General features: G+C 37.4%; 2 protein-coding genes across 2 annotated transcripts in view; both read left to right on the top strand.

Annotated features, from left to right (window-relative positions):
• The window catches only part of CAPRIN1 (cell cycle associated protein 1), a 35,152-nt gene extending 25,993 nt beyond the window's left edge, over positions 1 to 9,159 (top strand). Inside the window, exons 15-19 of the mRNA XM_006062386.3 lie at positions 518 to 668; positions 4,537 to 4,731; positions 5,230 to 5,333; positions 5,730 to 5,793; positions 7,324 to 9,159. Of these exons, the coding sequence (XP_006062448.2) occupies positions 518 to 668; positions 4,537 to 4,731; positions 5,230 to 5,333; positions 5,730 to 5,793; positions 7,324 to 7,388 (579 nt within the window). The 3' untranslated portion in view covers positions 7,389 to 9,159. The remainder of the gene's footprint in view (positions 1 to 517; positions 669 to 4,536; positions 4,732 to 5,229; positions 5,334 to 5,729; positions 5,794 to 7,323) is intronic.
• A 4,279-nt stretch (positions 9,160 to 13,438) lies between these two features.
• Positions 13,439 to 15,952, top strand: part of NAT10 (N-acetyltransferase 10) — a 38,166-nt gene continuing 35,652 nt past the window's right edge. The window contains exon 1 of the mRNA XM_006062385.4: positions 13,439 to 13,595. The gene's annotated coding sequence lies outside the window, so the exon portion shown is untranslated. The remainder of the gene's footprint in view (positions 13,596 to 15,952) is intronic.

Here is a 15,952-nt window from a genome sequence, read left to right as displayed (position 1 = left end):
AGAGTAATAGATGTTATGATACTACTCTTTGGTTCTTCAGTGAGCATCTCTAAATTGCAGGATTTCTAGAAAATAATGATAATGAAAATACTGTGATCAATGGAATATAGCTAGAACAGTGCTCACAGGAAGATTCATAGTCAAATGCTTAAAATACTAATTTTCGATTAAAATATAATGAAATACTCAAAGTTCATAGATTTAATTTATCAAAGTGATAATGTATCAGGGGTTTGCATCGTTTAAGATTTCTCATTTATAATAGCATTTCCAAGGATTCTGATCCTGTGTCTTCTCAGATTTTTAATCCCTGTTTATACTCTGCTAAAAAGTGCTTTATGACGTGTGTGTGTGTGTGTGTGTGTGTGTGTATGAGAGAGAAATAAATGTCTTGAGACTTTTGTGATACTTGTTGTTTACATCTCAGTTAAAACCAGCATTGAGATCTGCCATTTTAAAAGTAGGAAAATGATTAGCATAAAGGGAAGAACTAATCATTTACTTTATTTACTTATAGGTATTCAATATGAATGCCCCAGTTCCTCCTGTTAATGAACCAGAAACTTTAAAACAGCAAAATCAGTACCAGGCCAGTTACAACCAGAGCTTTTCCAGTCAGCCTCACCAAGTAGAACAAGCAGAGCTTCAGCAAGAACAGCTTCAAACAGGTAGGAAAACCAGTGTCACCTCATTGGCTTCTTGCTTTCCACTGGAGTGATTGACATTGTTAGGTGAGTTTGGACTTGACAGTGGCAGTTACCAAGAGTTTTTATTTTGGTAGTAGTCCAAAACAAATTAATTTTTCATTGCTGATTCTGAGTACAATCAAGTCCATATTTGCTGTATGTGAATTATGTGCAGGTTTTGGAGACCATATGCCCATTTTCCTTTGGTCAGTGAGTTTTCATAATAGCCTATGTCATTGGTGATTTTAGTGGAATTAAACTTGCTATTTGAATTAGGATCAACTTTGGTTTTAATTGCTAATAATTGAAGCCTGGTAGCATGATATCTGGCAGCAAGTCAGTTATACAAAGTTAAGCAGTAAAGGCATGGTAAGGCTACATTTAATAGACTAGGTTAAAACAAAGTCCTTGCCAGCAAATAAGGTCATAATTTGGCCGGTTACCATATCTCTCACAATAGTAGGTTTCTTATATTTGTAAGACATACATATATATATTTTTTAGGTCTTTGCTAATTCAATTCAAATAATTAGAGATTTAATTTGAATCTCACAGCAAACTAGTAAACCTGACTGATGTGAATAACTCTTCTGATTTCTTGACAGACTTGGGTCAACATAATTTTTCTTACATATCCCTGTGGTAGTTAGCATCGCTAATCAGTAGAGTTTGAATCAACCCTACTCTGATAGAAATTTGGCAGTTATGCAGTCTATGCTTCTGAATGATAAAATTGGACTTCTCATTCTCAGGCTTCTTTAATTATTCAGTGCCATGTAAAGGCATACCTTGAGGAGATTGCAGGTTTGGTTCCAGACCACTGCAATAAAGCAAATACCTCAAAGTGAGTCATATGAATGTTTTGGTTTCCTAGTACATATAAAAATTCTCTTAACACTATACTATAGTTTATTAAGTGTGCAGTAATAGCATCATGCCTAAAAAACAGTGTACATGCCTTAATTAAAAAATACTTTATTGCCCCAAAATGCTAACCATCCTCCAAGACCTCAGAGTTGTAACATCAAAGATTGCTGACTGCAGATCACCATAACTTATCTAATAATGAAACAGTTTGAAATATTGTGACAATTACCAATATGTGATTTATCATATTGATAAATTTATCAATTTGATCTATCATTTGATTTGGTTAGTTTTGCCTTTTGTGCCAGTTGAGTTCAAGTTATCTTATATTCTACTCAGCTTCACTAATTGACTATGAAGCATTGATGCTAGATAATCTTTTTTTACCATGTCAAAATATATGTTATTGATGAAAATTAACTTCAGTACATTTACAGAGATTTTCAATACAAAATAAATCAGCCCATATGCTTTGCTCAAATACATCCACACTACCACTAGGTAGCCATCAACTCTTATCTAGAATATTGCAACTCTATCCCTTGACTCTTACGTTAGCCCAGTCTGTTTTCCACACAGTAGCTAGAGTGATTTTAAAATGTAAATCAGATGTCTCTCTTCCTGTTCAGAGCCTCCCAGTGACTTTCAATTATATTTAGAAAAGAAACCCAGTCTTTACCTTAGTTTACGAGATCCATGATCTAGGTCCCTGCCTTGATCCTGTTGTATGTCCTATTTTCTTCGTTATGTGCCCAAACAAACAGCCACAGACACAAATTCTCTTCTTTCTTTAATGTAAAGAAAAAGTCGTTTATGCTTTGTTTTCTTTTTGCCTGAAACTTTATTCCACTGTTTGCATACCTTGCTTTGTGACTTTTAAGCCTGTGCTCAGATACCACCTCACAGAGACCTCCCTTCATTGCCTTGTCCAAATATAATGTGCTTACTTTAGTCATTCACTTACCCTACTTGGTGTTTTCCTTAATCTCTTATTACCTGAAATAATATAGATGTTTTTACTTGTATGTATATTTTATTTACTTATTATTTCCTACTATTAAAACTTCCTTATGGGCAAGGATTATGCGTCAGAAACTATCTCATCCCTTGTGTCTAGGACCTGGCTTGGCATGTTGAGGGCGTTAAACGATATTCATTGATTAAGTCAGTGTATCCCATCGTTTTAGACATTTTTTTTTTTTTAATATTTATTTGGCCACACCGGGTCTTAGCTGTGGCATGTGGATCTTTAGTGGCAACATGTTGGATCCAGTTCCCTAACCAGGTGGCTGGCCCCCAACATTTGGAGCGTGGCGTCTTAGCCACTGGACCACCAGGAAAGTCCCCTATCATTCCAGAAGTTTTGGATTAATATCTCATCAAGGATGACCTGAAAAAAAGATCTGGCAAGGATATTTGACTTTTTTATTATGGACTAAAAGTGCGTGCTTATGCTTTATGTGCATGTAACTAGGATCTTTAAAATAAAGATCACACTTTAATTGTTCTGCTTTGAGTTTCTTGCAGTGAGATTTGACCAAGGATAATAAAGTTCTTACTGACAAAGTTGAAAATTCACTTCTTCTGACCATTTTCTTCCTGCCTATGAATGAATCTTTTTATTAAAAAAAAAAAAAAAATTTTTATAGCCACACCATGTGTCATGGCAGGATCTTAGTTCCCCCACTAGGGATCAAACCCGTGTCCTAACCGCTGGATCGCCAGGGAATTTCCTGAGTGAATCTTTATGGATAGAAAATGTTACTGGTACTTGTGATATTTGTTTTATAATTATGTTTTGAGAATGTAGTAAAAGATAATTTATATAGAAAGATCATATTGTGCTTAGGTGTATTTGGTCCATTACATAGTTCAAAAAAAAAGAGCCTTTTCTTCCTAGGCATTCTCTATAGTTTTTTCATTGCAAAATAGCATTCTGAGAACTCATAAACATGGATTTCTTAAAGATACAAAGTAGGTCAGATAAATTTTCAAGACTCACACTACCTTTTCTCTCTGCCCAAACATACGAGATTTGGGCTGACTGGAGGCTGCTGACTTTTTCTTCCTTGAGTATGGCTCTTCCTTTGGTCTATACCTTCCTTATCTCCCTAAGTTACTGTTAGCATTGTTTTTTCTCTCCTGTGAATTATGAACATTGGGGTAATACCAGGAATGTACCTTGCTATTTTATTTTTGAAGGTTTCTAGATTTTAGGCTTCTCCCCAGTGTGGAAGGAGGAGGGATCTAAGAGTATGGACAACCTTCCATACTAGAATACTTCCATACTTCCAATAATAGAACCTTCACTTCAGGGGGTTAAGTGCCAGTGTGAGTACTATTTAATTCTTTTCTAAATTGGCTGTGCATTAAAGATACTTGAAATGTACTCAAGTATTATGATAGGGTATATGTTGAAGGCCTCTGCTGATTTATCTTTGTAACTGAGTATTCTAGCTATAGCTGCTTAACTATGGGGAAGGTATGTTTTTGTATGTTTTAACAAATATCAAGAGAAATTTTGAGGAATAAGAAAACTAGCAATAGGAGCTTTATTATAATGAAAAGAATTAAATGGTACAGAATCTAAGTATTTCAGTACATAAAATCTTTTGATTATTGTAGGTCATTTGTGCTATACAGAGGTGCCTCTCAGAAGATGTTTAAATAATACAGCTCTTCAAGTCACTTGGAAGGGTAGAACGGTGTGCTTTCACACAATGCGTGCTCTCAGAGATCTGGAATTATTGTTGGAGAATTTCATTCTCTTAGCTTAGTACAGGGGTAGGAGCAAGACAGGGATTTCATTAATGTGTAGTTTTCTCTGTTATTAATATGAAAATTTAAGGACAGAATTAAACTTTGAGGAGACTGTAAGACATTTCTTAAGCGAGAAAGCATATAGGAAATCAGGCAGATTGTAATGGTGTGTGTATTTGTGTGTGTATACATGTATATATGTATTTTTTTCTTTCTGTTATAGTGGTTGGCACTTATCATGGTTCTCAGGACCAGCCCCATCAAGTGACTGGTAACCACCAGCAGCCTCCTCAGCAGAACACTGGATTTCCACGTAGCAGTCAGCCCTATTACAACAGTCGTGGTGTGTCTCGTGGAGGTTCCCGTGGTGCTAGAGGCTTGATGAATGGATACAGAGGACCTGCTAATGGATTCAGAGGTAAAGACAAAACCCCCCAAAAGAAAGTTCATATTCTTTTATGATTTGCACAGTATATAGAAATATGTCATGTTTTTTATGAAAAAATTGTATCTCTGCATTTGCTTCTTAGGTACAGTGTAAACCTTTTTTTTTTTTTTTTTTTTTGTATGTGTTGATAAGAGTTATTTAAGTTGGCAGAATTGGGACTGAGTATTTTGTATCTATTAAACCCATATCTACCACTGTCCTGTAAGGGATAGTGCTTTCTATAAATTACGAGACCTTATGGAGATTTGTTGTTTTTTGTGTGTGTATGTGCAAGGATGGGTAACTAGTTGTTTCATCTTCTAAGGCAATAGAGACAAATTAGATCAGGGTAGGAAATTAGAAATTAGTTTGAATAACTAGCATGGCTTACAGTTTTTCAGTTCTTCCTTGGTCAGTAGTGAGAAGGTAAAAACTCCTTAAGATAAAAAAAAAAAAAATTATTTTTTTTCGTCTTGTCCTAAATTTTAGGAGGATATGATGGTTACCGCCCTTCATTCTCTACTAACACTCCAAACAGTGGTTATACACAATCTCAATTCAGTGCTCCCCGGGACTACTCTGGCTATCAGCGGGTAGGTGAAATTGTTTAAAAATATAAACCTGACCTAAGTACCGCAGTGAAAGGAACTAATGTAGTTGCTTGACGAACTAGAATAAGTAATTTGGGGCTAATTTTGAACCTCTGTACAAGATACTTCTTTGTGGAGAATGATGACTTTTGCTTTCCTTAGCACTCAGTATAGGGATTCATTTAATAGTTTTCTAAACACAGTGATTTTTATGAGCAAAGAAGTGTATCTCGTTGATCTTGAAAATCAAAGAAGTACTACTACGGAATATCTTACAGCAATGCTATGTTTAAATGTCTAAAAGAATAACAAAGAATTTTGTATGCTATAAAAGACTGTAAGAATAGAGTAAGCATTAAAAATTACCTTTTCTTCAGTACTAACTAGCTTGTCTTTTAGGATGGATATCAGCAGAATTTCAAGCGAGGCTCTGGGCAGAGTGGACCACGGGGAGCCCCACGAGGTAATATTTTGTGGTGGTGATCCTAGCTCCTAAGTGGAGCTTCTGTTCTGGCCTTGGAAGAGCTGTTCATAGTCTGCATGTAGGTTACATGTTAGGAATACATTTATCATTTCCAGAGTTGTTGCTAGGGATTAAATGAAATGCTCTGTTTCTAAAACTTATCTTGAACCCAAATTTAATTTTTTGAATGATTATCCCTGTTACTATATAAACTGTCTTGAAAACTAGAACATTTCTCCTCCTCAAGAAAGTGTTTTTCCAACTGCAAATTATTTTTCAGGTCCTAAAACCTGCTAAATGTTTTTAGGAAGTACTTAAACCGAAACATTTTTGTAAGACATTTTTGGAATGAGATTGAACATTTATATAAATTTATTATTCCTCTTTCATTTTTGAAACATGCTTATTATATTTTAGGGCCAGAAACCCTTTAATGGCCGGATAAGCCATAGTTACATTTAGAGAACCATTTAGAAGTGATAGAAAATTGAAATTTCAATGACTTTTGGACCACTATTAGTGATATAAATGTCATTATTTCTGAGTTTTAAACAAAGCCTCCAAATTCATAACCAACTTGCAGGACTATACTTAAAAATTACATGTTTAAGAGTTTTTTGTTTTGTCTCTTAATATAGGAAAACTACTTCCTATTTGGGTAGGAAGTCAATCTGTGTAACAATTAGAGGTAGCATTTCATACGATCTGAAGTTCTAAATGGTTCTCTGATTTGAGGGAAGTTGAATTGATTTCCTCTAGATATTGGCCATAATATGTATACAAATGTATATTAAGGAGGAATTACAAAATTCTTTAATTTCAATGCTAGTAGAAACTGGCCAGCAAAAAAGGTGCATTTTTTTTTTTTAAATTATGGATCACTTGGGAATTACTGACTTGAAGTATCAAAGGATATTTGCATGTGAATGTGGGTTATGTTCTTTCTCACCTTGTAGCATATTCAATGAAAGTTGAGTTGACTGGTAGCTAAAAATCTGTTTTAACAGCATGTAAAAAGTTACTTTTTCTGTTACAAGTCATTATACAATTTTGAATGTTATGTAGTTTCTTTATAACAGTTTAGGTAATAAGGTCTGTTTTTCATTCTGGTGCTTTTATTAATTTTGATAGTATGATGTTACCACTGAAATGTAAGCTAGCGTGTGTACTAGAATGTAAGCTCCATGAGAGCAGGTACTTTGTCTGTCTTCACTGCTGTATCTATTTCCAACGCCTGGTGACAGTGCCTGGCACATAGTAGGCACTCAATAAATACTTGTTGAATGAATGAATGAATGAGTACTGGTGGAATACTCCATTAGCTCTACTCTTCTTTTAACTAGAGAACATGAGCAAATTTGCGCATGACAACTTCCAGGACAGGTGAAACTTGAACACTGAAGAATTGACCTCTTAAACCTAATAATATGACAAGCTGCCCACATGCTTCTTGACTTCAGATGAAAATCTGCTTGAAGGCAAAACAAATAATATTTGAAAGAAAAACCAAATGCCATTTTTGTCTTCTAGGTCGTGGAGGGCCCCCAAGACCCAACAGAGGGATGCCGCAAATGAACACTCAGCAAGTGAATTAATCTGATTCACAGGATTATGTTTAATCGCCAAAAACACACTGGCCAGTGTACCATAATATGTTACCAGAAGAGTTATTATCTATTTGTTCTCCCTTTCAGGAACCTTATTGTAAAGGGACTGTTTTCATCCCATAAAGACAGGACTACAATTGTCAGCTTTATATTACCTGGATATGGAAGGAAACTATTTTTACTCTGCATGTTCTGTCCTAAGCGTCATCTTGAGCCTTGCACATGATACTCAGATTCCTCACCCTTGCTTAGGAGTAAAACATAATATACTTTAATGGGGTGATATCTCCATAGTTATTTGAAGTGGCTTGGATAAAGCAAGATTGACTTCTGACATTGGATAAAATCTACAAATCAGCCCTAGAGTCATTCAATGGTAACTGACAAAACTAAAATATTTCCCTTGAAAGGAAGATGGAAGGAGTGGAGTGTGGTTTGGCAGAACAACTGCATTTCACAGCTTTTCCACTTAAACTGGAGCACTGAACATTTAGATGCATACCAAATTATGCACGGGCCCTAATCACACAGACAAGGCTGGTGCCAGCCTTAGGCTTGACACGGCACTGTTCACCCTCTGGCCAGACAACTGTGGTTTAAGACACATGTAAATTGCTTTTTAACAGCTGATACTGTATAAGACAAAGCCAAAATGCAAAATTAGGCTTTGATTGGCACTTTTTGAAAAATATGCAACAATTAAGGGATATAATCTTGATGGCCGCTTCTGTACTTAATGTGAAATATTTAGATACCTTTCAAACACTTAACCGTTTCTTTGACAATGAGTTTTGTAAGGATTGGTAGTATATATCATTCCTTATGACGTACATTGTCTGTCACTAATCCTTGGATCTTGCTGTATTGTCACCTAAATTGGTACAGGTACTGATGAAAATCTAATGGATAATCATAACACTCTTGGTTACATGTTTTTCCTGCAGCCTGAAAGTTTTTAAAAGAAAAAGACATCAAATGCCTGCTGCTGCCACCCTTTTAAATTGCTATCTTTTGAAAAGCACCAGTATGTGTTTTAGATTGATTTCCCTATTTTAGGGAAATGACAGTCAATAGTTTCACTTCTGATGGTATAAGCAAACAAATAAAACATGTTTATAAAAGTTGTATCTTGAAACACTGGTGTTCAACAGTTAGCAGCTTATGTGGTTCACCCCATGCAGTTTAGTGTTACAAATTTTATGGTTATCTCCAGCAGCTATTTCTACAGTACTTGCACTTATCTTTTGTCTAACCCTAACTGAATTATCTGTTTCACATGGAGGTATTTATATTCAAAGTGGTGATTCCCTCCCATAGATGTATAGAGAGAGTCCCAAGCCTGATGACGATGGACAGTTTAGTAATTTATGTATGATGTTGAAATTTGTGCTAGCAGTTGGAGCACTAGTTCTGTGTGCCTATGAACTTAATGCTGCTTGTTGTATCCCACTTGACTTCATGGGAAATTAATCCCACCTTATATTAAGCAAAGGCTACTAAGTTAATGGTATTTTCTGTGCAGAAATTGAATTTAGTTTTCAGCCTTTAGCTAAGGACTTTTTCCAGTAGGTGCTCAGCTACTTAAACCCATAAAACTATTCTCAAACATTCATCATTAGACAACTGGAGTTTTTGCTGGTTTTGTAACCTTCTAAAATGGATAGGCTATTGAACATTCCACATTCAAAGTTTTGTAGGGTGGTGGGGAAGGGGGGAATCTTCAATGTTTATTTTAAAATAAAAGAAGTTCTTGACTTTTCTCATGTGTGGTTGTGGTACATCATATTGGAAGGGTTATCTGTTTACTTTTGCAAATAAGTATTTCTTCTGCTAGCACCTCCCCTTGTGTGCTTTAAATGACATCTGCCTGGGATGTACCACAACCATATGTTTGTTTTGTTTTAGGCAGATAGATAAAATATTTGTGGTTTACTGGGTAATCCCTAGATGATGTGTGCATACAATCTTTCTATATATAAAACTAACTTTGCTATCTGTGTAGAAAATAATTTCATGACATTTAAAATCAGAATTGAAATAAGTTCTTTATACAGTGATCTCTATGAATCAGTTCAGAGATGGGATGGGGGAAAAATGCTTTCTAGGTTTCAAACTTCTATGCATTAGTGCAGATGTCGTGAATGTGTAAAGGTATTAGTAGTTTGATTATTTCTATGTATGTTTTTAAAAGAATCGTTTGTTCTTTTTGAGAGATTATACCTCTTTTTTGGCATTCTACCATTGTAGTCTAAATCTAAAATTTTTATGCCTCAATTCAGACTATATTTTTTAAAGGAGCACCTCTCTGTGGGGCAGAGAACTTTTTAAAAAGTCCCATTAAGATCTGAGTCTTGGTACTAAGTGTTCTGTATAATTCGTGGATGCTTGATGCTTGTCCTCCCTGCAGGAGGCCTTGTGTGGGCAAATGCATATTCTAGCAGAGTTGAAAAGAGATGGTTGTCACATGTGGCACTGTGGCTTGGTATAGCAAGATGCCATATATAAAGTACTTTCATTTAAATGCACAGTATCAATCATCTCATGAGAATAATGAGACTTCTGTTTTAAAGCTTTACAGTGTCATTGATTACCTTGGCTAGGGCAATTTTATTTTCAGATCTTAATATCCCTAAAGAATATTACTGAAAGAGGTTTTCTGATCATCGTTATCTTCATATTAAAACAAAATCCGTTAAGTATTTTTTTTTAATCAGCTAGCTTCTGCTGTTCTTAATCTCCTATGTATATATATATATATATATATGACTCCGTGATGTGGGAGACGTCAGAGACATGAGAATGTGTATTTATTCTCAGAAGGTTAATTAACAGATGTTCTGTTAACAACCAGTTCATAAAATGTAGAAAGTAGTTGAATATTCAGCCTCCTAAGTGTCTTAGGAAATTTGTATTGTTCATTATATTTTCAATAATCTATCTTAGGGGGAATTGGATACAGGTAAGCACAAAGTTAAAACCCATCATTTCATCTCATCTGAGTTTTTGAATCTCATCCCATTTGAGTTCTTATTAAGCACTCTTTGAAGTTTTATTGACTGTAAGTTATATTAAAAAAATCAGTATTGCTCTTAAGCTTATTATCCCTTCTAAAGAGTTAATGGGGGGAGGGAAAACCCTCAGGAATATGAAAATAATTTGTTAAGGTTCATTCTATACCCTTTCCCATTTTGAATTCTACAAATATACTGGAAAAGACTAGTGAATGTTTTAAATTACATTAGATTAAATCATATTAAAACCTGATACCTTAATTGTCCTTGAGTGAAGTTTGCTTTAGTTGTTTATACCACTGAGCAAAGCTCTAAGTGAAGAAGTGCTACTTGTGAGAAGAGAGGATAAAACCTTAATTTCTGTTAGTCTCACCTTGTTAGACTACTACAATTCTTCTCAATTGGGATCTTAATACCTTAAACAGCGGTTCTGAAGCCTAATCCAGTCTCATGCAGAAGACTGACTCCTTGAGTATGTAAGTAGTGAAAGATAACCTGATTCAGTGAAGGCAATTTTTACTGTTCTTTTAGTACTGGTTTTCTGTAAGTACTGTATTTAGATTAGGGAGTCACTGTATTAAGTCAGTACACCAAAGCTTCATTCAGCAAATTTGGGTCCTCTTTGCCAGGTCACCATTCCAAGCACTAAGCATTCAGTGGTGACAGAATCGCTGGTTCCTGCTCTTATCAATCTGATCAAAGATGTTGATGTGATGATACTAAAATACAGCAAAAGCCATGATGCAGCAACATGGTTGACGATATAGATATTAAGGCTGTGATAGGATATGACCTAGTCAGAATTATCAGGAAAGACATTTTTGATGTGAATAAGACTTGAAGGATGAGGAGTAGTAAACTGGTAAAGAACGGGAGAGAACTGCATGTCCAAGTCCAATCGCCAATGACTGAGAAACTGGCTAGAGTGAAGTATAGGTTTTATAGAGCTAGAGAGGCTGAAGCAACAGGTAAGGACTACTGAGAACAGCTTTGTAGTTCTATTCCATGGTAAGTTTTGTTTCTTGGGAGTTGGAAACAGGTAAGTTTTAAGCTGCGTGTATAGTGGTTGGGATTGGGGGAGGCGAGGATGGTGGGTCACCTAATAAAATTGCCATTTAATAACACTCAAGGCAGGGGATTTCCTGGCAGTCCAGTGGCAAAAGCAAAGACAACAGTGTTGAGAGCAAAATATTATGGTGCAAGAGATGACTTGGTGTAGCCCGTGTAAGAAATGATTACAACATAAAGTGCAGGGTGGTTGTGAATGGGTTCTACACATTTCTATCTGGCCACTGCTCAGTATCCTTTACTGAGTTTTCCAGGACTTGGTTGCAGACTCCATCCCTAGCAAATATTCTTCCCTAGTTGATCTTAACCAATCCCATTACTGACTACAGTCATCATTTTAGTCACTCAGAAGTATTTCTAGGTCCTAAACTCCCTCAAACACACCCAAACTTCATGTCTTGATTTTGAATGTCATGAGTATTTCAGATTTATCTGTTCATGGACGTATATCCAGTGGCTCAGAGCAAATACCTTGATATCATTGGTTTCCTTTCATACCTTGTATCTATAGTCCTTAAGCAAATGCATATGATTCTACCTTAAAAACAGGATATATCCTAAGTCAGCGAGCACTTGAGACCACCACCACTATCAGAACAGGTAACAATAGTAGCTTATGATGGTTCTGTTTCTACTCTTGCTCTCCTGTAGTACAGTTTTCTTGCAGAGCAGTCAGATTGAGCCTTAGAGGGCAAATCAGGTTTTGTCACTTCCCTGTTATTCAGACTCCAGTTGTTTCCCTAGAAACCATGCCACACTTAGAATCCTAAATCTGGCCCATGTGCCTAATGTGTCAGGCCTAATTTCCTACCGTTTTCTATCTTGGCTACTGTACTCTGGCCACACTGAATGCTTTGCTGAGACTTTCACCGTCCTGGAAACTTCATGTGTGGAAAGCTTTCCACTCAACTATTAAAAAGAATGTTAAGGCTCATTCTCTAAATTAAGGTCTTTGCTCCAGGTCACCATTTCACAGTACTTCCATGTCTTCTGTGTGCGTTAGTTTTTACTCACTGAATATTTTTTTCTGATCACCTTTTTCTTACCAAGACTATGTTAAACTTCAAAAGGGATAGGAAAATTTTGATCATTTTTATCTTGTCTAGCATATTGACATTTTGTTCAGGGAATTATGAAATTATGGTTGTTGGACCTCATGGGTGGTGCTGATTAGGTCTGTAGCTACAGAATTACATTTTGATTTGACGGAGTTGAAGGTAGAAAGGGAAATTAGTTTGGCTGATAGAGGCATCAGAGAAAAGCTGAGCAGAATGTGTTTAATTCAACCTTCTGGCCCCCCAAATTCATGACTATATATGGCCTTTAAAGTGAACTGCTTGACAGTTCGCTTAGGGGTGGGGTAGAGGGAAGTAACTAAACAGAGCAGAACCCCAGAGCTGGTTTTCATAAGAACTCCAGCATTTGACAGCCAGGTACAGGCCTAAAGAGCCTGCAAAGTACAGTGGCAATAATATTGGGTAGAAAACTTACGGACTCCCAGACAAATCTACGAGGTCATGACTGAGGATGAGGAGGGTCAAGTGAGCTGAACGAGAAAGGTCTGCTGATTGAGTTTCCCTATCTTGTCACATTAGGACGTTATTTAAAATAAGAGGACTCAAAATTATGCGCACATCTTGGGAGCCAGTCATCTCGCATAACCAGGCTAACACTCAAAACCTGGGCCTGTCTGGGAACCCGAGCTAGCTCCACGCAGTGACAGGCCATGCGGGTGCGAACATCTACTTATTCTGCCCTCCGTAGCCACGGTATCTTAATTCTGACCTGGAGAGGCAAACGACACCCAGCACCACTGCTACAGCCAGCGGAGACGAACCGTACAGCTGCGGTTGATACAGCTCCGCCCCGCGAGCTCTGACGTCATCACTCAGCGACCGGGTTGAAAAGCTCTGTTCTCGCCGTCGCCGCTCCTTTAGTGCGTCGGCGCACGCCCCGCCTTCAAGCGCCCGAGCGAGACGCTCGTCGCGGAGGGGTGATCTGTGAGAGCCGGCAGCCAGACATCCGTTAGGCTGCGCCCGCCTCTTCCGCAAAAGTTCGGTGTCCCCACGTGCTTCCGCTTTGCTCTTGGCTGGAGTCCGCCGGGCTCGGGGCGCAGGTATCCTTCACGGGATGGCTGGGGGCGGGTGCCGAGGTCGGCGTCGGCGTCGGCGTCCTTTTTGGGCCCGATGAGACTGGCTCCAGGACGAAGGCTTTGCATTAGTGCTGGTGCCCGACACATGCCGACTGCCGCTCTATCACGACTGCCACCTCATCCGGGTGCTCCTAGATGACAGGACCCTCTGCTTCTAAGCACTCTTGAGGGTTGCATGACTTGATCGCTTCCCTCTAGGGGCTCTAGTTGGGGTGGAGTGGGGTAGGTTGAGTGGGTGAGTGACAACACTTTTGGTTTCCGCGGAGCTTGTCCACAGTTCCTGATGGCAGCACCTGGCATTGAACAGAAACTATCTCATTTCATCCAGATCCTCCCAAGCTGGTAGCTGCATCACTATGCTCATTCGTTTATACTCTGTATTCAGCAGGAACACTCAGGACTTTATTTTGTTTACCAGTGCACCTAGAATGATGGCCTGGTGCATAGATAATATGTATATTTGTTTGGCTGATAAATGAATACTGAAGAATAACTATCCTTCTCTGCCATCAAGGCCTTCCTCATCCATTAAGCCTTCCTTGGCAACTGCAGCCCACAGTAATCTCAGACTTTCACCTGTCTGTAACAATTAGTGTTACATCTAATTTTATCTGTCTTTAGGCAGATTATCCCTCATTTCTTTCTCTTAAATATTTTCTCTAAGGAAAATGAAAACTCTGAAGTCAGGACTTTATTTGGTACTACTTCGGGGACTCCCACAGTAACTAGAACAAAAAGTAATAATTGGTTGTTGGTTGGTGGTGGGGTTTTTTGTGTGGCTGGCAACTGAGCTCACAAGCTGGTTGGTGAACTGGAAACAGTTCATACTTTGAAATCAGGAGGGCACCTGAATGTGAATCATGTCTCCATCATTTTTCTTCCTTGGTGGTATTTGAGTATTTATACTGGGTCCTTTCTTTATAAAATAAGAGCCATTGGTTGTGACATAGTGTTTTACAGTAAGAAAGAACTGCTAAAATCCATGTTTGGATTGAGAGTTTAGGAAGACAGTACAGGGTTAAGTTTCAGTTAATGAGCTTTGTGTGTAGAATGCAGCTAACACTGGAGAGTCTAAGTGACATGTCATTTCTATTTTTAATTGTAGAAACAATTGATATTTCTGGTGTTTTTTGGTGTATCTATTATGGTAATGATGCAATGTTCTATCATATGTAATCACAATAACTTGAAATCTCTTTGTACAGGCTTAGGTATAGTTTTCCTTCCCTTGAGGAAGCAATTGTACGCATTCCATCATAGTAATATTCATTGATTTCTTCTTCTGATTTTGTTAGTAATATATGTTAATTAGAAGAAAAAAAAAACAAACTCCCCAAAAGAACAAAATAAGAATCATCCATTATCTCACTGTCCATTAATAACTACATTTAAGGTTTTTTTTAAATGTGTATTTAAGATATATACATATACATATCTTGCCATGTTTTCCTCTAATAAGCATCTATATCCATATCCTTAGATAAATCTTGAAAGTGATTTTGAACAAATATTTTTGAAAACTTCCTTATTTTCCCATGGATATATCATAGGTTTTAATTCTTTTCTTTTTGTTTTTTAACTTTGTTTCTGATTTTTAAAAAACTCCTCCAGAGGGGTGTGAATTATAGCTTTCCATGCCCATGGGAACATTTTCTTCACCTTTCAAGCCTAAGTGAAGTGAAAGTTGCTCAGTCGTGTCCAACTCTTTGCCACCCCATGGACTTTGCCAGTCCATGGAATTCTCTAGGTTAGAATACTGGAGTGGGTAGCCTTTCCCTTCTCCAGGGGATCTTCCCAACCCAGGGATCAAACTCAGGTCTCCTGCATTGCAGGCGGATTCTGTACCAGCTGAGCCATGAGGGAAGCCCAAGAATACTGGAGTGGGTAGCCTAACCCTTCTCCAGCGGATCTTCTTGACCTGGGAATCGAACCTGGGTTTCCTGCATTGCAGGAGGTTTCTTTACCTACTGAGCTATCAGGGAAGCCCAAGGGGACATACCCTAGGTCAACTATTTGGTAATGTTTTTAAGCCAAATCTTAAATGACTTATTATTAAGACTATCAAAACAGCTATTTCAAAACAATGTTATCAGAATGTCCTTAGCATTGTGATTAAGATTAAAAGCATGAAAATGTACAAAAGATACATAGCAAAGTCACACAGTTCTTTTAATCTATACATTTCTTGAGGTATTTTTAGAAGTTCTGTTTCCTGAATTTTTCTTCCTTCATCTCTTTTTTTTCTGAGCCTCAGTCATGCTGTGATAGAGTCAGATTACACGTTTGCAGTTACAAGCTTAAGTTTCCTAATACAAAAAAGG

Source organism: Bubalus bubalis, chromosome 16 (genome assembly GCF_019923935.1).
Source record: "Bubalus bubalis isolate 160015118507 breed Murrah chromosome 16, NDDB_SH_1, whole genome shotgun sequence".
In the NCBI taxonomy this organism is placed as follows: Eukaryota; Metazoa; Chordata; class Mammalia; order Artiodactyla; family Bovidae; genus Bubalus; species Bubalus bubalis.
Note: the sequence above shows the minus strand (reverse complement) of the source record. Positions and strands in the feature narration are given on the sequence as shown.